This window comes from Macroventuria anomochaeta, assembly GCF_010093625.1.
Source record: "Macroventuria anomochaeta strain CBS 525.71 unplaced genomic scaffold BU25scaffold_3, whole genome shotgun sequence".
NCBI classification, from domain to species: Eukaryota; Fungi; Ascomycota; class Dothideomycetes; order Pleosporales; family Didymellaceae; genus Macroventuria; species Macroventuria anomochaeta.
In genome coordinates, this window is record NW_022985364.1 from 1,290,704 (window position 1) to 1,314,639 (window position 23,936).

General features: G+C 52.1%; 6 protein-coding genes across 6 annotated transcripts; 3 read left to right on the forward strand and 3 right to left on the reverse strand.

Moving 5' to 3' along the window:
• Positions 1-1,042: 1,042 nt before the first annotated feature.
• BU25DRAFT_475833 (uncharacterized protein) lies at positions 1,043-1,764 on the forward strand (the record flags this gene model as incomplete). The annotated part of the gene is made up of 1 exon (XM_033710937.1): positions 1,043-1,764. A coding segment is annotated over one exon (381 nt), but the record flags the coding sequence as incomplete, so codon positions are not given.
• A 1,932-nt stretch (positions 1,765-3,696) lies between these two features.
• On the reverse strand, positions 3,697-4,417 carry BU25DRAFT_454687 (CFEM-domain-containing protein; the record flags this gene model as incomplete). The annotated part of the gene is made up of 2 exons (XM_033709884.1): positions 3,697-4,224; positions 4,337-4,417. The coding sequence occupies 2 exons, from the start codon at positions 4,415-4,417 to the stop codon at positions 3,697-3,699; spliced, it is 609 nt and encodes a 202-aa protein (XP_033566538.1).
• Positions 4,418-6,305: 1,888 nt separating this feature from the next.
• BU25DRAFT_149682 (pre-mRNA-splicing factor prp46) lies at positions 6,306-8,459 on the forward strand. The gene is made up of 2 exons (XM_033700624.1): positions 6,306-7,407; positions 7,460-8,459. The coding sequence occupies exons 1-2, from the start codon at positions 6,774-6,776 to the stop codon at positions 8,317-8,319; spliced, it is 1,494 nt and encodes a 497-aa protein (XP_033566539.1). The 5' UTR covers positions 6,306-6,773; the 3' UTR covers positions 8,320-8,459.
• A 139-nt stretch (positions 8,460-8,598) lies between these two features.
• Positions 8,599-12,466, forward strand: BU25DRAFT_331659 (uncharacterized protein; the record flags this gene model as incomplete). Its single annotated transcript, XM_033702410.1, has 4 exons — positions 8,599-9,456; positions 9,510-11,322; positions 11,377-11,591; positions 11,642-12,466. The coding sequence occupies 4 exons, from the start codon at positions 8,599-8,601 to the stop codon at positions 12,464-12,466; spliced, it is 3,711 nt and encodes a 1,236-aa protein (XP_033566540.1).
• A 5,255-nt stretch (positions 12,467-17,721) lies between these two features.
• On the reverse strand, positions 17,722-19,230 carry BU25DRAFT_406901 (ankyrin). The gene is made up of 2 exons (XM_033705395.1): positions 18,294-19,230; positions 17,722-18,246 (listed from the first exon to the last, which is right to left on the reverse strand). Exons 1-2 carry the CDS (start codon positions 19,125-19,127, stop codon positions 18,091-18,093), a joined length of 990 nt encoding a protein of 329 aa, XP_033566541.1. The 5' UTR covers positions 19,128-19,230; the 3' UTR covers positions 17,722-18,090.
• Positions 19,231-19,411: 181 nt separating this feature from the next.
• BU25DRAFT_384273 (ankyrin) lies at positions 19,412-23,727 on the reverse strand (the record flags this gene model as incomplete). Its single annotated transcript, XM_033704320.1, has 4 exons — positions 22,467-23,727; positions 22,339-22,417; positions 22,252-22,280; positions 19,412-22,198 (listed from the first exon to the last, which is right to left on the reverse strand). Coding segments are annotated over exons 1-4 (3,858 nt in total), but the record flags the coding sequence as incomplete, so codon positions are not given.
• Between the last annotated feature and the right edge of the window lie 209 nt (positions 23,728-23,936).

The window sequence follows — 23,936 nt, forward strand, 5'->3', positions numbered from 1 at the left end:
AAAAGCTCTCATATTGGGTGTGTAGATGGGGTGGGAAGTTGGGTTGTTGCTGATGCAATCACGGTGTTGGGGTGAGGCCTGTGCTCATGCGACCAGACTTTAGTCTTAGTACTGTATTATCCTAGGCTGTCGAACGACCAGTAGTCTTCTGACAGAGACATGACCATGTGGCACGCTCAAACTCCATATCATTGTTGTGTTCGAGCCTCTTCGAGATACTGATCCAACATCGTCCAACTGCAAACACATGGAATGTGGCACCAATTGACGTAGGTCGGGCATTGCACAGCGTGTGGTAGACCTGGTCCCGAGTACCATAAGATGTGTTCGGCGCGTGCGAATTGAGGTCTCGTGTTGCTGGACTCTTCGTGTAAGTCGAACTGCAGACGAGGATTGTAGGTGAATGAGGGGTGGCTCATTTCATTACGCGGAAGTTTGCGTGTGAGTGATAATACAAAGTCGAGTTCACAGGTGTTGATGGAAATTGGTTGTAGCAAGTGGGTAGGTTATGCCGAGGTGAAGTCGCGCGCTTACGTGAAGAGGTCATCGAAGCCGCGGCCTCAAGCAGAACAAACATCCTTCTCTCCTACCTGCAACGCGTTCCAGGTATTGCTGCAACTTCTTGGCCTCGCATATGGCCAAATACAAGAGCAAGACGCTTAGCCTGTATGTTAAGATTCGCAGTTTTTGTACTACCGCTTGACGTCGACTCTGCTCAATGGCCAGTCTCAGGTCTTTGACTTCCACGACGGGGCCTTACCGATACAAATGAGAGATCTGGCACTGCTGGTGCTGCAAAGGAAGCTCGAAGTGCTCAAAGTTTTTGCGAGTACTCTGCAGTATTGCCGGGATGCGCTCCTTCCCACTTCCCTTCACCTCGCGTCATGTGAAGACGCGTTTCCAGGGTCCAAGCTAGCTACTCGCTATCGCGGTCTGTTCTCGCGATGCTTTCTTCTTTCAACAACCTCACGCCTCCCTCAGCATGTTGGACCACTCGACTGCCTCTACGGATGCAAGAATGGTACTCACTCGAGCTTAGCTGAAACGCAAAGCCGCTGGCGAACCCATCTACATCGCCCCGCCTGCTCGCAAAGCCCGGCGCGGCAGACAAGCCACTCGTATCACCGAGTTACCTGATGAGCTCCTTCAGGAGGTATTCAGCTACATTGTCTACTCGAACACTTGGCTACAAACTTACCATTCACTCTGTCTCGTCAATCGACGCATGAATGCGCTGGCGACACCTGCCCTCTACGCATATTTTCGATTCGATTGGAATCCAAAACCGTCATTCTCGCTTTTCTTGACAAGCCTACAGGCACCTGCTTTTACCCTGCACGCCAAAGATCTCCGATGGATCCTTAGACCAAACCAGGTGTCCCTGGATGATAAGGCAGCGATGGCTGGGATGAGGAAAGCCTAGAGGATCCCAGGGTGCCAAAGCTGGCTGGCGGCCATGAAGCAGGGCCACCACAAGGTCTACCTCGCAGTTGCGCTCTGTCTGATGCCGAAGATCGCAGGCTTCGACTATCAGCCCGACGATCACCCTCTCATCGATGTTGTCCAACCACCTGCACACCTGGAACTACTGCTATCTGCCGCACGGGGCATTTCACATGGGACGACCCATATTCTCAGTCACCTTTCGTACCTAAAATTGACATCAATGCCGAAAATGCGAGTCGCATTTCGGCGCTTTTCGTCTGCCTTCCTCACGCTATCTCGAATTGGAATGTTCCTGTGGCGACGTGGATGAGTTCGGACATGCGGTCTCAAACAAGCCCCGAACGTTGGCAGCCTGAAGATGCCCGGCCGAAACTTCCGCCATCACAGGACTTGCAATATCCGGTGAGCTCTCGTGTGAGGTTATGAACATTATGCTTAAGAGTTGTGCTTCGATTCGTCGCCTTTGGTTCGAAGCCTGCATAGATCTTACTGTGCAACCTCATTAAATGAGAACGGTTGGAGGCTCACTTCTGCAGCACAAACGAATGCTATGCTATGTCTCCTCGAACGGGACCAAACACCAATAGCCAGGAATAATCGAGTCAGCTTCGGGTCAAGTTGCGATACTGGGATCACTTCCCAAGCCCAGAAGCTACGTTGGCTTCCTAGTTCTACTTCTTAGCCCGGGACAAGCGAAAGTCGGGGATCGGCTTGCCGCCCTGGCCCGCGTGCTCAGCCCGAGATGATCCATTACCTGTGCCTTGAGGTCCCTTCGGCATGGAACAGCCATCTTCTCGACGTATACGACGCTGAAGCACATACTGTCCTCCCGTACCTTAGAGAGCTTTACATACGTTTCCTCATGGAACCTCCGGTACCAAATATGGAGCACATCCTCACTCTCAAGCAATACTTTGCGCAAGCCAAGATCGACTTCAATTACCAGTTTGACTATTGGGGCTATCACAATCCATCGGACGGTATGAATCCCTTGACTGCCGCCAGACAGCTTACTGAGTTACTATAGTTTTTGCCGACCGACTGAGAAACCTCCGAGCGATGGGTTCCGAAGGCAACAAAATAGCGGAATATGTGTATGACGGTGTTTCTGAAGACGATACGTCATGAAGCTTGATTCCCGGGCTAGACTTGTAGCATATGCAATCGGTAGCCACACATGTACAACCAACTGAAACACCGCTGAGGCTCCATGTTGTCACTTGCCTGTCTGTTGACACCAGCCCGTCTCAATGCCATCTCGTCATAACACCCTCAACCATCGTAACAGAAGCCATGACAGTGCATCCATGAAGCGAATCTTGCAAGTGAAGCAGCACCAACAGCCCAGGACATACCACTTAAGGCCAGCTGATATTGACAGTTAAATATATGTCACGACGCCTAGAAAAGCTTCAAGCAATTGGACGTGCTGGAAACAAGCTGAGAAGGATGCCTGAGACGGCCTCACGCTCGTAAGTGACCCATAGTGTCGGGGATCGTGAGTGATCCGTACGCATGTGGGAAGAATTGCAGGATTGAACTGAGGTTGTATTGTGTGAAGCTACGGACAGTATGTATAGGTGAGTAGCTGTAAACAACGCTAGTGTGACGTGGCAGTCACTCTCATGGCAGGTGAGGTTCGACAGGCAAGAGCACCCTAAACCGTGACACATAGTCAACCTACCATTTATTTGCTTAACGCTTCCGAGCATCAAACTGCAAAGTCAACACATCTGAAGACAATCCCCGCGTACTCGCGATACATGCTACACGTGTCATGAGCCTTGTCTCGACCTATATTGCTTATGCGCAGACTGAGACTGCGCTTGCTACGAATTGGGCTACTAGTAGCGTTCCGGTAGCGCATGTACATGCACTTTATGGAATTACCTGGCTTTTGAGAATGATCATGTGTCACAACACCCTGAGGATCTCCAGCCTGTTGCATCGTGGGACCAAGTTTGCACAGCATGTTTGCAATTGGGTCACTGTCGTTTGTGACAGATGGTTTGATGTAAAAGGGTCCGACTTGCGTACGTTGGTCCATGGTGTAGCTGACTGGCCCCACAATGGCAAGAGATACGAGCAAACAGAACACATAGCGGGGATGCAGGAACACATCAAAGACACTGAAGGAAAGTATTACGGGTTGATTGTTTTGGATTATTATACACAAGACCATCATCATCCATCACATCGGTGTTCCGTCACGGCGTATCTTATTTTCCATAGCCCAATACGTCTCTATCTTTACAAAGCAAGGATAGCCAGGGCAGCAGCACCAAGAAGACCAGCAGCCTGAGTAGCCTGAGCGGCACCACCAGTGAACTGGCTAGAGGGGGCGGAGGCAGTAGCACTACCAGTGGCGGAACTAGCAGCAGAGCTAACAGCAGAAGTAGTATTAGCAGCCGAGCTAGAAGCCGCAGAAGCAGCACTGCTCAGACTGGACGCAGCCGACTCAATAGCGGATGAAGCGCTGGAGATAGCAGCGGACGCACTCGCCGCCGCAGAGCTCGCAGCAGACGCAGCCGCGCTCGTAGCGCTAGCAACAGCTGAGCTGGCAGCGGACGAAGCGTCGGGAATCTCGATCGGGACACCAGCGTCGGCGCAAGTCGACTTAACAGCATTGATGGTAGTCTGCTGGTCAGCGGCGGAGCAGGCGCCCTTGACGCAGGGTTGGACCGAAGCGAGCAGCGTGGTGCCTTGCTTGCAGTGGCAGGCGAAGTCGGTGAGCGACGAGCAGCCGTCGGAGGTGAGAGGACCGATGAAACAGTTTAGCTGTAGTGTGTTAGCCGGGTTGAAGGAATTGGAGGGTATGGGAGTGGATTGGGGAGAGGAAGTGGAATGATGAAGGCACTGATGATGGTATTGGGGTGCGGTGATGACGTACGGCGCAGGAGGGGATGTTGTCGAGTTGGGCGGAGGCGACGGAGGCCAGGGCGACGAGAGAGACGACGGCGAAGGTCTTCATTGTGCTGATGGATTGGTGGGTTGATGGATGGTGGAGTCTGATGGGTGAACGAAGGTATATTAACGATGGTGATGCTTAAAGGGAAGGTCTGCAAGAGCAAGCAATACTTTATACCACAGCTGACCGCATTGCCCATGAACAGGGCACAGCTCGTATTCAGAAGATCCACTCGCCATGATCGTCACATGCAGCACCTGGAAGCATCGACGTGCTCCGAACGGTGCCTGCCATGGCCATCCTTTGACGTGTTGAGGAGGCTCTCCAACAACTGGCTGGGGCTGGATCGAGGAGAAGCCTGCTCGCCGAGACCGTAACCCCTCTCTGCAAATGAAATTGGACATCACAGGGGAGCATAACCCTTTGACGACCACGTCTGCAAACTGTCCGGGGTAGTCTCAGCAAAACCCTTTTATTGTTTCGGCACAAAGCGAGTATGAGCCATTGACTGATTGGTTGTAGACGATGCGCTCTTACGTCCTGAGGCGTTGCGGCGGTAACACGGCCGGGATGAGGTCTTGTTAAGACACCAAGACCGGTGCCCCAGACGCCACAAGTCTTCCTTGGTTGGGCGTGGTTCCGTAAGTGGCCCGCAGGCGTTGATCGCGGCGGGAGCTAGGTTTGGCATGGCGTGATGCAGAAAATCCGGGGTGGCTTGGCCATTCACAAGCTCGCGCGCACGCAAACCCAACATCTTGTGCGGCGGAGGAAACTCGAAAAACAACGCTTTGTTTAGCCGAAGAGTAGACGCAGTCCTGCATGAAGTTATTTTGGTTTTGGCACTCCGTCGTATGCTTTGCGCTCGCGACTCCCCGCTTCATGTATGTCTCCTTTCTTAGTCATTCTTCCGGGGTGGCAAGTATTCGCGCAGGAACTGGACCAGTCGTAGAACGGATGACACTCCCGGGCTTGACGTTACACTTGGTGGCCTTGAAAGGCGCCAGGATCTAGCGAGAGGCTTGCGGTCCTCCGGAACAACTGACGGATGGAGGTCTCGTGAGCTCTGCACTTACACCGTACCTGCGTCTGCAACCTCAAGATCTCTCGAATCTGTGCAGCAAAATGCTATTGCTGCTGCGCCAACTTGCGCTCGCAATCCTCGTTATCGCCGGAGCCAGACGAGGGTCGAGAGAATACTGTGACATAGTGTTGTCGATCGAAATGCGTTCCATGATGGCGGGTGTGACGGCTCGGTGTTGTGTGAGGTTCCTCGGCAGCATGTGCACGCACATGAACCTCAGCACAAACGCAGAAAAAACCTGGGGAAAACCTGGGGTTGCCAAACGCTGTGTTGAACATGACTCAATTGGAATTGAATGGATCACAAAACCCAACATGATGAACTCTGTCGTCGAATGCTGCGACAATTGGCGTTGTTCAAGCATGGGCGCAGCAAACCGTATGCTGAGAGGATTGCTTTGACGTAATGAGACGGTCCAGGAAGGAAGCTCGAAGTGTTGGTACTAACCGAAATGGCACCCAGGAAATTCAGCCAGTTCTCGAAAAGTTCGTAGCCCGGACTCGTGCGGTGGTCCATATCGCTCGTGTTGGCAGCCTTGCATGTCTCCGTGCCGTATCTGTTGAGTACACTTCAACTCTTAGCATTTGCGCAAATGCCGCACCTTCCGCTTTCCACGCTGAACAACATGGCGTTCTGCTGAGAGGTCTGACTGTGGTAGACCACTTTACTGTATTCTTGACAATATCGCTTCTGGCCTAATAAGTCTGCAGATTTGACCTTAGCTACAAATACCATCGTGTCCTCTCGCGAGTTGGGGTTCTTGAGCCGTCATGCTCTGCAAGTCAGCTCTGACAGTGGCACAAGCCTGAGGAAACCTGCGTCCAAAAGCATAGTAAACAAGGCCATCAGGGTCGAGCGAGGTCTAAAACTAATCTGCAGCAGGAGATGAAGCCCACCGCCTCCTCTGTGACCGCGAGCTTTCTGTAGGTGGCAGCATCGACACTGAGGTAGATGAAAGTGACGCGGTCAAAATGCCTGAAGTCATGAGAGGAATGTAGTCTGATCGGCAGCCGAGCAAGCTCAAACTGCTGTCAGTGCTGTCTGATGAGCTAGTAACGAAGGGAGCGTGATCAGCTCTTGTACTGAAGCTCATTGACATCGATATCAGCCCCGTGTGTTGCGTGATCTGTGGGTGGGCTGCAAGGTTGCCTATCGATAAGGTCGCGCCAAGACTTTGCTGAGGAAGTCGCGCTAAGGAAATCGCCCTTTGAGCTTTACATCGCGGCCGGCTGCGTCGACTACATCTCGAATACCTCCAGGTTACTGCGCAGCATCTCATAGCTGTCGCCAAACTCCCTTTCGCCTATTTACACCTTAACGCCACCACCATCCCACGACATGGCGACAACAGCACCGATTCCAAGCTCCACCGAGCAGCTCGTGCGCGCGTCAGCGAAACGTACAAGAGAGATATTCGCAGCAGACTTCGCGTCGTCAGGCGCACTCGACCATGCGCCAAACTCAGCATTCTCCATCATCGCCACTGCTCCCGCACCATCAACGGCCGCCGACCAGGTCAATGTCGCAGCGCGCATACGCAACGAATACGAGCATGTGCGCGAACTGCCCCCTGCTCTTGCTGCTAAGATGGCTGCAGCAGCTTCCACTGCGGCAGAGCGACGGAAGAAGATCAAGAACCAGAATGCAGAGGAGCAGGCGTCAGACCCCAAGATGCGCAAGATGATCGCAGGCGCATCCGAGAAGGCAGACAAGGCCAAGGATACGCAGTCAATGGCGCTGACGTTAAGAGCTGGCGGAAAGGGCACAGCGCCTAATGCGAACGGCCCTACACCGAGCAGGAATGCGACATCGAGTTCGCTGGTGCGCAAGGACACAGTTAGGCAGACAAAGCCCGAATGGCATCAGCCATGGAAAGTTTCAAGAGTTATGGCGGGCCACATGGGATGGGTGCGGTCGTTGGCCGTGGATCCAGACAACAGGTTCTTTGCTAGTGGTGCAGCTGACAGGACAAGTGCGTATCTCTTCATCCATGCTCAGAAGTAGTATGCTAATGTGTTCCACAGTAAAACTCTGGGATCTTGCCAGTGGACAGCTCAAGCTCACACTCACCGGCCACATCAGCGCCGTTCGTGGTCTGGAGATCTCGCCGCGACACCCTTACCTGTTCTCATGTGGAGAGGATAAGATGGTCAAGTGCTGGGATCTGGAGACAAACAAGGTCATCCGTCACTACCATGGGCATCTCAGTGGTGTCTACACACTTGCGTTGCATCCCACGCTGGACGTTCTGATCACCGGTGGTCGTGACGGCGTTGCTAGGGTCTGGGACATGCGAACACGGACGAACGTGCATGTACTGGGCGGGCACAAGGGCACCATCTCGAGCATCAAGGCGCAGGAAGCCGACCCCCAGGTCATCACTGGCTCCATGGACGCTACCATCCGTCTTTGGGATCTGGCGGCCGGCAAGACGCAGACAGTGTTAACACACCACAAGAAGTCAGTCCGAGCACTAGCACTCCACCCGAAGGAGTTCACATTCGCATCCGGCTCGTCGCAATCCATCAAGCAGTGGATGTGCCCACGAGGCGACTTCATGCTGAACTTCCAGCCCGCCAACAGCATCGTCAACACACTGTCCGTCAACGAAGACAACGTTATGTTTTCCGGCGGTGACGATGGCTCCATGTCTTTCTGGGACTGGAAGACTGGTCATCGATTCCAGCACACCGAGCAGATTGCGCAGCCAGGTTCCTTGGACGCAGAGGCTGGCGTCATGTGCTCAACATACGACAGGACTGGGCTGAGACTCATCGTCGGTGGCTCAGACAAGTCGATACAGATCTGGAAGCAGGACGACAATGCGACGGAGGAGACACATCCACTCGACTGGCAGCCTACGCTGGGCCGGCAGAAGTTCTGAGCGGGATCTGTCAGAGACTGTCAGAGACTGTCAGAGACTGTCAGAGAGGGACTGGCATTGCATATGCATTGTAGGGTGTTGGGGCGTTCAAAATGAGATACCATGGGCTTGGGTTGAGTTAGCTGTGGAATACGCAGATAGCATATGTGAACCGTAGGCGTCGTATTTCGTATTTGTGTGGTCAAAGCACCACCGCGGCGCTTCCCTGCCGACGTCAACCTCACCGTCTTCCCACTCCCGCCAAACCCCACGCAAGATGCGCGTCGCCAAGAAGAGACTATGGGCCTGAAGCGCAGAGATGTAGTCCTCGCCGCCGTCGCTGTATTCATTGCCTGGGGCTATTTGACCCACTGGCAGCCGAAGCTGCACTACCTGCCCTATGCCTTCGTTGCCGGCGCGCTCGCGACCGTAGCCTCTGGAGCTTGGCTGAGCTTCACCACCGTCTGGAACAAAGAGCTGCGACACAGCAAGGCCAACTATGGGGCTCGCCATGCTGCCTTTGTCAGGCCGGAGCGGTGGGCGGCCGAGGTCGAAGCCCTCACCAAGCGCAACGAGTACATGATGGAGCCCCTGTACCCCGTCTCCTTCGTCGTGTCGGACAGTCTGGACGTGCTGGTTGGCCTGATACTGCGCGACTTTGTAAAGAGCTGGTATGGCAGTATCAGCAAGAGCCCCACCTTCGTCAACGAGGTCGACCGAGCAATACGCGCGGCGCTGGGCGAGATCCGCGACCGCGTCCTCGCCGTGGACATGGTCGAGATGGTCGTGTCGCGCCTCATACCGATAATCACCAACCACTTGCGCGCATCGTACGAGGCCGAGCAGGCTGTGCGTGGGCGCAAGCTGATGCGCAATGTCACCGAGAGCGAAGAGCTGGACCTCGCAATCGCCGCGAAGTACAAAGAGGGCCGTCTGCACCCGGCTGCGTCCCTGGCATACTCGAACACCAAGCCGATCCAGCAGCAGCATCTGCGCAGCCTCGTCGCCCGTATACTACCGAAGATCATGCCGCCCAGCATGATGACTAGCCCGGCGGTCAATGTGCTGATCAAGGAGCTTGTGGCATGCGCTGTTCTTTCGCCCATTATGCAGATGGTCTCTGACCCGGACATGTGGAACCAGCTAATGGAGGGTTATGTGAGTATTATGCTATGAGAGCACTACACTGTAGCAAACGCTCATTCGTCCAGGGTCGCACACTTCTCCAAGAACGTAAGACAGTCCGCAAGCTCCGGGCAGAGCTCGACAAGCAGACGCCTGCCTCGCCCAGGATCCCCAAGAACGTCCAGTTTCCCAAACTCGCACCTGGCGACAACGAGCGGCGCTTCGAGAAGTTCATACGGGCGATCAGACAGACAAATACGCTGGCTGATGCCCGCCGTTTTCGCAGCGAGGTCTCCAGCCAGTTGCGGAAGGACTCGCAGGTCGAAGGCCAGGATGCGGTGTATCTGCGGCGCCTCGAGACAGCACGCAGTATATTGGATCAGAAGGTCACGAATCTGAGTGCTGGCGGTTCGGTGCGAGCCAAGGTTGCAGCGAAAGAGCGGCCCAAGCACAAGCGCACATCCTCGCGGTTTGCGAATGCCTCGCTTCGAGAAGTGCTGTACGATGCATCTGGTCTGTCTTGCTTCATGGAATTCATGGATCAGACGGACCTGATGCGTCTCGTCCAGTTCTGGATAGTTGTCGATGGTTTCCGGAACCCACTCGAAGATGAGTTGGACGAGGAGCCTGCCGGACACAGCGGTCCACTGCTTTCTTGGACAGAGTCCGACCGTGCGGACATCGCGCAGATCCACGATGCATACCTCTCGAAACCAGAACTCAAGATTCTGCCAGAAGCCAAGCAAGCCGTTGCCAGATTCCTCAAGGCAGGGCGCAGGGCGACACCGCAGCAATACCATGATGCACGGCGCGCTCTACTCCGAGCCCAGACCGATGCGTATGACCAGCTGCAAGAGCCTTACTTCAGGCGTTTCAAAAGGTCGAACCTGTACTACAAGTGGCTCGCAATGGACGAGGCAGCAAACCCAAGTAGAAACATTGGAACACGATCCATCGCCCAGACCTTGGACAACGCCGCTGTGGCTGCTCCTGCAATGGCTAGGTCGCAGTCAACCCAGCGACCAATGCTGAAGGTACCGGCGGGCGATCTTCGCCGCGCAGTAGCCTCATCGTCTGATCTCAAGAGCCAGGATGTCATCAAGGAGTTCGAGCCGCCGGTGAGACGGTCGCTGGATGTGCAGTCACCCACCACGCTGCGATCGCCGTTATTCGATGATGACTACGACACTGACACTATGGCACAGTCAACTGCAAGCTTGGACTCCGACTTCGGTCAGAGTCACCCCAATGGAAACAACAGTCAGGTTGTTGATGCTATGCAGGCGGCATTGACTGATATAATGGACGAACCCGAAGGCTCGATATTCTACGATCCTGGTCTGAAGTCGCCACAAGACAACGACTCTCGGAAGGGCTCCGTGGATCTACCCGGAGCTTTATCCCCCAGACCTATGATGCACAACAGGAAAGAGAGTGAGAAACCGAGCATAGCATCACTGGGACTCGTCGGTGCCCCCCGAACACGCGGGGTCTTCAACGACGATCTCTTCGGCGATGAGGAGAAGTTCCTTGAGGATGAGGTAGATGATCCTGTAGCCCGTGACAAGACCGATGATGAGGATATCCATGAAGCCGCCCCCGGAGATCTGGGTCTTGCAGAGGCTGTTGATGCGCTGACTGCGGACATTGAGCGTTTGGTGACGCAGGAGTCTATTGTGGATTCGTTGACTTCGAAAGCAGAGCTGACGAATAATGCTGCTGAGCTAAGAATCTTGCGTAAGAGCAAGGCAAGCTTGCAGAGGGAGATACAGAGGAAGGAGTTGCAGCGTCAGCAATATATCGTGCAGGAGAGCGATAACAGCTTGTATGGCCGTGCCACGGTGTTCATACAGTCTATCATGGTTGGCACCGAGGAAGACGGGAAGGAGTACGCCATGTGTAAGTACATCACTTTGCTCATATCATACTAAGCAATCGCTAATGTTGCCACAGATGTGATCGAGGTCAAACGTAAAGCAGGCGATCAGATGCCGGCCGCAACGTGGGTCATCTCTCGTCGCTACAGCGAGTTCCATGAACTGCACAAGAACCTCCGCGCCAAATTCCCGCAAGTCAGAAACCTCGAGTTCCCACGCCGCCAAATGATGCTTAAGCTCCAAAAAGACTTCTTGCACAAGCGTCGACTAGGCCTCGAAAAGTATCTCCGCGTACGTTCCCTTTTCTCCGTCCCTTCTTACTTGACTGAACATCCACACAGGAACTTCTCCAAATCCCTACCGTCTGCCGCAGCCGCGAACTCCGCGCTTTCCTCTCCGCCTCCGCCATCAACCCGGCCGACACCCTAAAGAATGCCGCGGAATCGTCTGACTTTGTCTCCCGCATCTACTCCTCCGTTGCAGACGGCATGGAAGAATTCCTCGGCAACATCCCCGTGCTCGACCAACTCAGCGTCGCAGGCCAGAACCTCATTTCTGCCGCAACAACCCAACTCGCTTCCCAGTCCAACCACCCTGCCGACCCCACCGCCCCGCCAGGCCAGGCAGGCTTCGAAGCAGGCCTCGGTGTAGGCGATGCCGAGGCAGAAGCCGAACTCCTCGCCTTCGAAAACAAAGAACTCGAACCCTTCGTGAAACCGATCTGCGATCTCTTCCTTGAAGTCTTCTCTCTCAACGCGCAAAACAACTGGCTCCGCGGGCGCGCCGTAGTAGTTGTCTTGCACCAGCTCCTCGGCGGAACAATCGAGCGAAAAGTCCGTGAGAGCTTTACTTCGTTCACATCCGCCAACAGCATGGCTTCTTACATCGACAAGGTGGCTGAGATGATGTGGCCCGGTGGTCGGATGAAGCAGCCTGACCCCGGCGCGGTACCGAGGAGCCAGAAGGATAAAGATAAGTCCAGACGCGAAGCAAAGGCCGTGCTGGAGACGCTGGTGCCTGAGTTGGCGTCCAGTGTGGTGGGCAGACAGAATGCTGTGATCGCGGCCAGGAGGTTGGAGGGGATGCTTAATAACGAAAGGCTGAACACGCATCTAGTGTTCACACTGGTGGATGATGTTGTGAATGTGCTCTTTCCTGACGCTTAGCGCATTGGCATATTAGCGCGCTGGCTGGGTGTGAACTGGTGTGTTTGGCGGGCGAGAGTTGAAGTGATATACATGATTGATGATCGAGCATTTGTATAGTTACGAGTAAAGAAGAATGAAGGCTATGAATAACTGGGGGCTGATTCCAATGTCGCTCGGATGCAGGTCGTTACGGCACGGCTCCGAGCCATGTGCGATGAGGCTGTGCTGCATTTCTGATAGGCCAGACGCACCCGCACCACTGCGTCACGTGGTGCTAAGCTTCAGCCTTGTTTGTGTAGACCTCATTCTGGTCTCTAATGCTCCTCTTTATGCCACTCCAACAGTTTTTTTCCCTTTCTCCATATATGCACTTCGAATGCAATGATGTATCGGCAGGCCAGAGCTAGATTCTCCCACCGAAGTGCTAAGCGCAGGGAGTATGTTTACCGGCCGTTACAGACAGCCACGGAAATACGTTCTTTGGAACTTCTGCCGGGGATCGGCAACGAGCCTTTGAGAGGAGAGATCTTGCATACTGATCTGGGTGAAGAGATTATAGCGGCCCCGGAAGACATCCCTGTCATTGTTGAGAGGCTCAAGCTCTTTGACAGCCAGCCACCACCTCCGCTGCCGGAACATGCGACTGAACTGGACCGGACCCAGGTATACACTGCTTTTACAGATCGGAGTCTCATCTGCCACGGGCGACAAAGGCATTGACAGAAATGAAAAGGTCGAGAACCAAGAATCTGGACACCATACGAAGCCTTGACGTACGTTTGGGGCAAGCCTACTTACGATCATGAGATTCTGATCCCAGTAGGGAGGTTAGCTGTCACGGTAAATCTTGCAGAAGCACTTCAGCACATCCGACATGACGCGTTGGTCCGAAATATATGGGGCAGCGCGCAACTCGATCCTTCTATTGTGGAAAGAAGTATCAACCGATCAAATTTCGACCAGGAACACTGGCTCTCTGACGCCACCGAGCAGTCGAATTCATGAATATCGTGCAAAGTACAAGTAGCCTATTGTGCTCTGACGATCACAATCATATATTTGGCCTTCTATGTTTGGAATACTGGCACCTCGACCCGAGCATTGAACCTGACTATTCGCAGTCCGTGGAAGAAGTCTTCCTTAATGTGGCTGGTCTGGTAGTCGAGTGCGGCGGGAATGAGGGCCTTCTCAATCTGAGAGTCGACGGCTACGGACACATCACAACCTTACCATCATGAGTGCCGACTGGAGATTACCCTCACATTTTCAGCCTTTCAATTGTATCAGTCACTATACGGACAAAGATCATATTAGATCTGAATGGGTCTATCTCAATCACTCAACCCGCGCGCTCGTCTTTTCCGGTATCCACCTGAAACAGATGCATACGATAATGCCCGCTCTTCTTGATCTCGATTCCTTTGCAGCTACTCTTGACGCAGTAGCGTTGTACTGGACTGTAATCGTCAATTGGCCCAGAACTCCACAACGTGAATCTTCGGCCGGAGAGGCTTGTGTTGATCTCGAAGTGCAAATGATACAGGCTCTTTACTATCGCAGTAGGCTCGGAATCACTCACCAATGGCCTTCTTGGCTTAGGGCCCCAAGAAATGCGCCCCAGGGATCAACTTGTTCTTTTGCGGACTCCATCATCCGTGAATCCTGCCGTTGTGCGTGAGATCGATGCATCGCGTTGTTAAGCCAGTCCATCACGCGCAAGGAGTATGACAGCCCGTTAGTGTGTGCAATAGCCGTGTTGTGCGTAAAGCAGGATGGTTGGAAAGGCGCCGAGCAGTATCCGTCCGTTTCGTCGGCCGTCGTCAAGGTGGCGGGTTCATGATCGTGCAGCAAGCGTTGGAGTTGTCGGGCTCGTTCGACGAGGACGAGTTCAACAGCGACAGCGCGTACGAGAGCGACGACAGCAGCAGCCCGCCCCGACGCCGGCGCAGAAGATGTTTACAGTTCGTGCAGGAGATGATGGATAGGTTCATGGTGTGCGGCAGCCATAGCCCGATGCAGTAGATGTTGGATTTGCGGACGTACGGGTTGAAGATCCATTACAACACGACGTCACGCGGCCACGTCGAATGGATTGGACGGGATGGGTAGTTGTAAAAGAGTCTGCAGTTCAGCATGGCGCAGTTCCGCGGCATGGCGCACGGTTCAGCAGTTGAGAGCCGGTGGTTGATGATGAATGAGTTGGCGTCGCAAAATCGGAGTCAACTTACTAGCAGCTCTACAGTGTGTGCGGAGGTGGATGGGAGCAGGTTTGATGGATGCCGATTACGAGATTGATGAAAGCATGTTGACTCACTCACCTGTTGACAGTTTATATGGTGTATGCCAGTGGGAGAATCCTACACAGTAATTACAGTACAAAAAGGAGATCTCAGCATACGACAATAAATATATTTGCAAATCTATCAGATAAATCAAGTCTACAACACCATCAAATCCTCCAAATCCATTATAATGTCACCAATCGGCAAATACAATCAAATCCATGAAAAGATTTGGCATCATTTAATTATTGACAACTGTGCTTGGGCACGGGGTGTACCTGGTCCTTTCGAAACAACCCATATGTTGTACCGAAGCAGAACTTTGATGTTGGCGCATTCGATTGCATCAAATAACAGGAGCATCGGGTCGAATGACATCAAATCTCCATTAAGTTCAAGTTTGAGTCTATGTCCACAACCCCATAATCGCTTGATTGGTGATCCTGATCTCCAGTTTTCCGAGACCGTTGCCTCCACACTGCCATGTCGCTGAACGAAGTCTACCAGATCATCCTATTTTGGACATGTGGCTTCGAGCAATTGTTGTGCCAAGTCGCATACGGTCTTTGCCGTTCCGTTACAGACGTGGCCAGCTTGATCCCGAAGCGCCTGGCACAACGGCGAGTCTGTTGGAACAGGTGCGGGGATGGCGTCTGCTACGGGTGCCGGTGCAGGTGCAGGTACAGCAAACGCCAAAGTAACAAAAGTCAGAAAAAGTGCCGACTTCATCTTGAAGGTTGATTGAAAGAGTTGCAAGGTTCGAAGCGTGAATGGTGCGTTAAGCTAAGAGAAGAGTGCTTGAAAACGATGTGATGTCTGTCACTGGAAGCAGAGGATATTAACGGAGTTCTTAAAGGAAATCACAGCCTGAGCGCACGCAAGTGGCCCGGAAAACTTGTTTCTAGCCTCGCGACATGCTTCTTCAAATAGTACTAACTGAAGTCAGTGCGCTCCAACAACGTCACACTTTCTCACTGCGGAATGACTCAAAGCCTGAACTTTATGCTTAACGTTCCCCCTGCAGCTGAAGGTGCGCGTCCATACGAGCTTTTACTTCGTATTGTGTAACTGCTTGAGCAGTGTTGGTTGGAGGCAGTGATGAACGATTATATTGCTATCTGTATTGCTGTTCGATGTTGTTGTTTTTGAGCTCTCAGTTCAGAGGTAAGTGCACTTCTCCTCGGTCAATGCCTACTACAATAGAATATCATGTGATTTAAGCCACGTGGTTACATATTATGTATTCGATAGGCTATAGAGACTTCTACCGGACGAAAACCAAAGGATTCAGCTTCAACGCGCCAAACGGTGAGCGGTCGTCTGATGAAACCTGAAAGTGTCTAGGCATTGGCCGTATAAGACTTGGGTACCTCGTGTCGCACATACGGCCCCATACACGCGAGCTCGCACTAGTACTAGTCAGGAGCAGGGTTGGTATGATGTTCGCCTAATGACTGGGGACGTACAAGCGTAGGAAATCTTTCTGCGATAAACCCGACAAGAGTTCCATACATTACAAAAGTGGTACCGATGTCGTTGGGAGAAGGAATCGGGAAGTGTGACACTTAGCTAGGTATAGCCTGGTGGAGTGGATTTTTGCTTGAGTCGTATGACCTCGCAACTTGTTGCTGATTTGGGATGCAATCTTATTGTATCTATTATGTCTACTGTAGATAGGTGGAGATGAATTTGGTACCAGTGTATTTCTGTGTGTTTTCGACCGAGATGTCCATGATATAAGCTCAAATACATGAAGTAGTGGACTAATTGGTTAGTGGGTAATTATGTGACATATGTATTGTCCTGGGATTACATCTACCTTTCCAGATCACCTCAAGGGTTCAAAGCCGGGGCCTTGAAGGTTACTGTGGAAGGGTTGAGATGTTGATTGATCTGTTGAGCTATGAGAAGGATCGATTGGGACTATATAGTACAAGGGAATAGCAGTGGGGAATCAAGCTGCACTTAACCGAATGAGCTGGACAATCAGTGCAGCGGACCGCTGGCAAACACTGCAACAGACCGCTGGCAAACAGATGGCGATCGGTGGATACATCCACTCCCTCCGACAGTTACTTTATGCCGCCAAACTCGGAACCTGGACCAGTCTGTTCGGGCAGGTAGTCGAGAAACATTGGCGAGAGGTCTACGGATCCATCAGCCTGAGGGCATCTTCCAACTAGGGGCTACTACAACCTCACTTCCTGACGGACTGCTCGCTATATGGGCACATATTGAATAAGGCTGGGGGCCTCAAGTCTAATGCTTTCTAATGACATACTTGCTACACGAGCAGGTCTGTATTATGAATCTGTTGCGGTGTATATAATGTTGCAGTAAATGCAACAAGTGAAGGTGTAACCGCGCAGGGTAGTAAGTCAGTGATAACCGCGCGAAGCAGTAAAATCGGTAAATATTATTGTTGTTCTTCTTCAGTGTTATGTCTCTCTCACCGGGCCATCAGGGTCTGTTTACATGACGTATCTGTTGTTCAGACAGAAAGTGCTGTTGGAACAGACAAGAGCACTGCACCAGCACACGTGGCAGACATGACCTCTTCACTCCATAAACTGTCACATATAACCTTCAGGACCCCAGGGTCAGGAAGGTCGGTCTTTTTGACCGCGACAGCATCTGAATACTGTGAAGACAACAGTAAAAATAGGCTATCTACCGCCATACAAGAGTGTTTCTCCTCCATCACTGAGGAGAAAATCGTACTCGTAGCTTTATTCCTATCTTGTTGCGGCGTGGGCCGCTGTAGAATACGATAGCGTAGGACTATAGGGTCGATGGAATACTGCGCTGAGTTGCTATCTAGTGAGAAGAAGACGACTATATACTGACTCTGGAGCATGCTCGTCCAGAACAGTTCAAGCACGGTTAATAGGGTCTTGTATGGACTGACTAATACCGCAACATAATACACTTGTCCTTTTACTCCCTCTAACGTGTTTCATAAGCGAGTTGGCCATACAACCGAGTTGGCCACTCCACCAACTTTTCCCATTGTATCTCATCTACCCTGCAATAGCTCCACCACCTCATACTCAATTATTGTACCCTGAAGCTGATATCTTTCTTGCCTCTTCTTCTCTTAATCGACGGCAGACAAAAAGCTCTAGGCGTGCTGCTTTTACATATAACATGCTAAAATAAACGCTCAATGACTGATGCGCTGGAAAGCCTACCCAAAACGTAAAGACAAGGTCCGGGTTTGATTTGCGCGATGGAGTGGGACCACGACGGTAGGGTCATACACTGCAGTCATGAGCCGAGGACCCGGTCGGTTGGAAAGAATTAACAAGGGCCACTCAAGCGTTCATATACAATTGTCAAAACTAGACCAATGGAATGCATCTATAGTCTTTGCTCGCCATAGGTCTTCGAGGGATCCCAAGACTCAAAGAGTTTCCACTTGTGGCCTTTGTGCAAATGCTGCAAGAACGGCTTGCACATGAAGCAATAATCCTGAAATTTGCAGACCATACATTGGAAACGTGGTCCATAAATTTCCTATCTTCAGTCAGACGTAACGCACAGCCGCTTGTATATCTACTCACATGGTAGCATCCATTACAGGAACAACCGCCGTGTCGTTTGCCTGTAAGGTAGGGCTTCTCATTTTGAGCACCAAGCGCAGCTCGGCTAGACTCAGACAAGCCGTCTAGCATATCATTATTTCCATGGAAGATCGCGACGGCGAGAGGTGTCCATTCTCCTTGCAACCCAGCAACAGTAACGATGTCGCTTTTCCACCCCTGAGCAATTAGCAGTTCCACAACCTTGACTTTTCCCGCTCTGCAAGCCCAATGGAGAGGGTTCCAATGCTCGGGTCGAGCAACAGCATCGAGCTTTTGCTCCAGAACCACGGTAAGAATATCCAGAGAACCTCCAGACGCGGCAAGACTAATCAAATTGTCCCCTTTCGCATCTAATGTGGTGAATTGAAGTCCTTTGCTTACAAGGTACTGGAAGGAATCTATGTGCCCACCACTTGCGGCAAACTGTAAAGGGTTCCGGTTGTGATTGTCTGCTTCATTCATGCTGGCGTTGCTGTGCTCAACAATGAAGCGCAGAAGATCCGTGTAGCCTTTAAGAGCGAGCATATTTGCAATGGTTCCATAGTGTGGTTCTAATCCACTGGATGCATTGTATGCGCCTTTTTCAAGCAACAACTTGGCCACTTCGACATGGCCATGGAATGACGCTGAGCTTAATGGAGTGCGACCGTTGTTGTTTGCGAGTGACAAGTCCGCTCCTTTATTCAGCAACAGCTCAACCACCTTAAGCTGACCGTAGCTTGCCGCTATGTTGAGTGGCGTGGACCCATCCTTGTTAGCAATAGACTTTGCACCTTTCTCGAGCAGTAGCTCAACCACGTCAAGACAGCCCATGCTTGATGCTGAGTGAAGCGGTGTCCATCCACGTTTATTACCGACAGAGGCGTCTGCGCCTCTGTCAAGCAATAGCTTGACCACTTCAAGATGTCCCTCTCTTGATGCGGAGTGAAGAGGGGTCCATCCATCCTTGTCAGCAGTCCAGTCAGCTCCATTGTCCAGCAGCAGCTCCACTATATCGAGATGACCATTGGATGACGCTGAGAGGAGCGGTGTCCCGCCTTCATTGTTAGCAGTAGAATCTGCCCCTTTCTCAAGCAGAAGCTTGACAATCTCAACATGACCATTACTTGATGCTGCGTTGAGCGCTGTCCAGCGATCTTTGGCAGCAGTTGACCAATCAGCTCCTTTGTCCAGAAGTGACTTAGCTATCTCAAGATAACCTTTTTCTGACGCTGAGATAAGTGGTGTCCACCCATCCTGGTTTGGAGTTTCAAGATCTGCGTTTTCTTTTAGCAGCAGCTTGACTGCCTCCAAATGGCCGTTCTCCGCTGCTAACAAGAGAGGCGTGCATCTATTCTCGTCTTGAAGGTTCAGGTCCATGGTGTATCTCTGAAGCATGAAGGTTATCATGTTAGCTAGCCCTCTTCGACTGATCTCGACGAACAAGCTTTCGCGAGATCGGACTGGATCTGAAAAGTGTCCTTGGCGGAGTAGAACGTCTAATAGTTCCGGCTGTCCACTCTGTAATGCTGCGAAAAGGACCGGAGTGCCATTCTCGTCTGCAATTTCTACTGCCGATGGTGCACTTTGCAGCAGTGTTTGTACAATTTGCTTGTGACCGTTGATCACAGCAGCCATCAAGGGAGTCTCCCCACGCTCGTTTTGATCCGTCGCTGAGGCGCCGTACGAGAGTAGCAAATCCACCATCTTCGTCGTACCGCTTCTCGAGGCTACAGTGAGGGCATGATGGTCATATCTACCCGAGAATCCAGATAATGGGCCTTCTTTCGACTTGGTGGTGTTGGCTTTAGCTTCCAGTAGCTTTGATACGAGGCCCAGAAGACTCGGATCTCCCTGCGCCGATTCATCGTCCAAGACGAAATAGACTGCCCCGTCGAGGTTGATCTGGTTTTGAATCAAGATGTCCAAGACTGGCATGTTTCTGCTACTGATGGCCAGAGCGACCAACGCACTGTGTTGCCCCAGGTACTTGAGTTCTGCACCCGCTTCGATAAGTCGTAGGATTACCTCGCCAGCGTTCTCGTCCAAGGCAATGGTCAAGGCTGTATCACCTTCGTCGTTGGTGACATCCAAATCCCCTGCACCATCAGCTCGAACGTTGAGATTTTCGCGCACATCGCCGACGCCTCTTTCATGGTATAGGGAACGTCGCTCCACAGAGGAATCCACCAACATCAAGGCTATGTCCTGGTGCTTTTCTCTGATAGCAAGCATTAGTGGAGTATTGCCATTTGCGTCTTTGCGATCCACCTCTCCAAGACCGATGTTTAAAACTGTAGAACAAGCAGTCTTGGAACCGCAGGCAGCCAATACGTGCAGTGCAGTAGCGCCTTCGAAAGGCCATCCTAAAGGTGTATGTGCGCTATCGGGATCCAGGGTCCTCCATAGTTGTGCGAGCTTTCGTGTGATTTCAGATCGAGAAGCCCACTGCATAGCTGAGAGAAGGTCATCCTGGATAATCCCCGCTTGCTCCACCTTTCGAATGTGCTGGAATGCGTACCGTACTGCGTATGGTGCCAACGTATACTTGGAAGAAAGGGCTGCTCTAGGTGACTGAGCCTCGTTCAGGACTTCCTTCAAGGTCAAGTATCTCAGGCATGACCTCGAAATCCGGAAATGACCTGCACCTCCCAGAGACGTCGGGATGCGCGGGTCGCCCATAGAATTGGGGGCAAGAAATTTTTCCAGCAAAAAGTCAGCCACAGATTGGTGGATTAGTTGAGCCTCGCGATTCCAGTCCTCTCCTTCGGGATCGTAAAGCTCCCAGAATTCACGGGTTTGAAATTCGACCAAGCCTTTGGACAGGTGCTTGACATGCCTCTCAAAGGCATCTAGTGTATCGGACCAACTGTCATGATCTCTTAATTCAGAGATCGATGTACAGCTCATGTCTGGTTCCGTTACGAGAGCTTCTCGAAGCTCTTGTGCAGACAAAGGTCTCTCGGCAAATAATATCCACTCAAAGAGCTTTGTCAACTGGCGTTCCTCAGCTCCAGCGACATCATTGAGGATTGCAGCGTAAAGTTCGCTCAGAGTCCCGGGGCATGAATCAAGCTTCTTGCGCAGCCTCTCTAATTTTAATCCCTTCAGATCCCCATCTATCATCATTTCTGTAACCAGAAGTACCCACTGAAAGCCGCCTTGGGCCTTACGCCGGATCTTGAGTTCGATTTGCCGGCGCTCATCGGCTGACTGAATGCGCTCGAGTCGATCCTGAGTGAACCGTGCGATGTCAGCGGCATTATGTTCTTCTACTAACACTCCTGGGATGTTGTCACGACTGAGAATCGGATAGTGCCTAGATGACACGCATATCTTGACCTGGGCTGTCTCACACCCGGCTTGCTTGTTGAGGTAGGTCAACAAGCCTTTCGCAGCTTCTTCACCACATTCGTCAAGTGCATCAATGAATATAGTGACAGGTTCATGCGTCGTTCCTTCCCTCAAAACTTGGGATAAGGTGTCTTGCAGCTCCCCGACAGTCCATCCCCATCTCCCTTCCTTGTAATCGCCAAATCGTCTGTTTCGTTCTTCGAAAATGTTCGTGAGCTGGGAGAGGTGTTCTGGAAATCGCTCAAGCATGGAGTTCAAGAGAGCGCGGAATATGCCCAACGGGGTATGTTGCAAGTCGTTGCCTTGTCCATGTATAAAGAATGACACAATAAGCCCGTCAGGCTTTTCTTTACGCAATGCATTGACAGCGAACTTGATCAGCACGGACTTCCCGGTCCCTGGGTGTCCCTTGATCAAGAACAGTCCTCGAGGACTGTCCAACCAAGCTCGATATTGACGGTCTTCGAGGAGCCATTGACATGTGTGTTGCGCGGTATGAACGTTGTCGTATCTCTGCTCTTGTTCACGGAATGCAAGCGACCTGAGGCATTCTAGATCCAGTTAACAGATTGTCCTATATCCAATCGTGTTTCCGAGAACATACCTTTGGCCACTGGAGTGACGGTTTGTTGGCTGTAACCATTAGCAGAGGTGACCAGACCAGAGCTTTAGGGACAGGAAGCAGGCTTACTTTCCATGACTAGCCTCCAATTCTGTCAAGGAATCATCCATCCTACGCTTTGCAGGAGCACTTGAGCCAGCGGGATGGTCTTCTTACAAATTAGCACTTGGCCCCATACTAAAGCTTGCTACACTGACCGCCGGTCTCATCGGTGGCTTCCTTCGCTGTACGGGTGTTGTTAACCTCCAGCACAGGAATCACAGAAAGCAACTCCTTCGCGTATGCCGCGGCTGTTGCTGCCGCGTACGGCTGCCATTGTTCGTTCTTGTGCGAGTCGGCGTAGTCAGAGATGCCACGTATCACCAGACACGGGAAGCTATTCATCAGACCCGCCGCTTCCATCTCGAAGCACAGTACCCCGCCAAGGTCGGCACTGACCCTATCTCTTACCGCAGCGTCTTGGATGACCTCGTTGCCTGATGCAATCGTTCCGTAATGTACCATTACTTCATGTCGTCGTGTCTCTCGAACTAACACATATTCTTTACTGCAATTCTCGCATGTTGCCCCTCCAACGTGTTGGTACTCCGCTTCGAAAAGAACATCTGCGCCGGCAGCTTCGCGCGTGAACTCTGGTAGACTGTCAAGCTTAGATAAGCACTCCAACAGCTTGCCCCTGCGTCTCATGTGCTTGGCCCGCAAGTTCGTAACTGCATTCAGCAACACTGTTGGTGGTCCGTCGAGAAATCCCGTGCGCTCGAACCCGCTTATTGTAGCCTTCCCAAAGTCGTATTGAACCACTCCCCCATGAACCTTTTGTGGCTTGCTGACAATCACATCCCCGAGCCGGATGTCTGCGTGTTCACTGGGAATGCCTCCTCCAATGCCTACCATCAAACCAAAACGAATCGAGGTGAAGGCCATTTTCATCTGATTTGCGACCGTCGCAGCCGAGGTCGTACCCATTCGCCCTTCAGGCAGACAGGCAATTACGACATAGTGTTCCCCAATTCGTCCACAGGTGTAGATGTTCGTGTCGTGGGCGTTGCACGAGGGAGTGTCATGCTCTTCGTCGAGCATTTCCTGGGCGGCTACCAGCTCGATAGCAAGCGCGCAAACCCATCCTACGGTATAGTCTTCGTGGTGTAGCCGGCGTGGCATTCGTACTTGTCGTTAAAAGGATAGCGAGAGTTTGTCGAGTCTTTGCTGCTGAAAAGAGAGTGCAAAGTTCATGGTTTGGCGTGTCAAACAATTTGGTCGTTACCCTGCCGCTTAACCTTGTTGACTGCGAAGATGTCAGCCGCCTGACAGGTGCGGCGGGGGCCGAGGTGGCATCATTTCAATGCCCCCATCTGGCGTACGCCAGCGGGCCGTCTATTGGCTGTTAAGCTGGCCGCAGAAGGACGTCTATGACCCGGTCTGTGCAGATCTAACTCAATTTCCAAGTGACCATACAATCATCATCATTGATGCAGTGTTGACAGGACACGTACGTTATACGTAGCTTATGAAATAGGGTTGAACTTGGTAAGCCCAGGACAGGATGTCCAACATTGACAACAAAAGTGGCACGAGCGGTGAGCATTCTCAGTCAATGTGCTTCACGAGGCTGGCTCAATTACTCACCGGTTGGGATCTTCAATTGGACGGGGTAGTGGCAGTAAGTG

Coding starts and splice junctions, on each gene's coding strand:
- BU25DRAFT_149682 (XM_033700624.1), top strand. CDS start 6,774: ATGGCGACAACAGCACCGATTCCAAGCTCCACCGAGCAGCTCGTGCGC. Junction 7,408..7,459: donor TGGTGCAGCTGACAGGACAA/GTGCGTATCTCT, acceptor TGTGTTCCACAG/TAAAACTCTGGGATCTTGCC.
- BU25DRAFT_406901 (XM_033705395.1), bottom strand. CDS start 19,127: ATGGGCTGTCTTGACGTGGTTGAGCTACTGCTCGAGAAAGGTGCAAAG. Junction 18,247..18,293: donor CCTGTAATGGATGCTACCAT/GTGAGTAGATAT, acceptor GACTGAAGATAG/GAAATTTATGGACCACGTTT.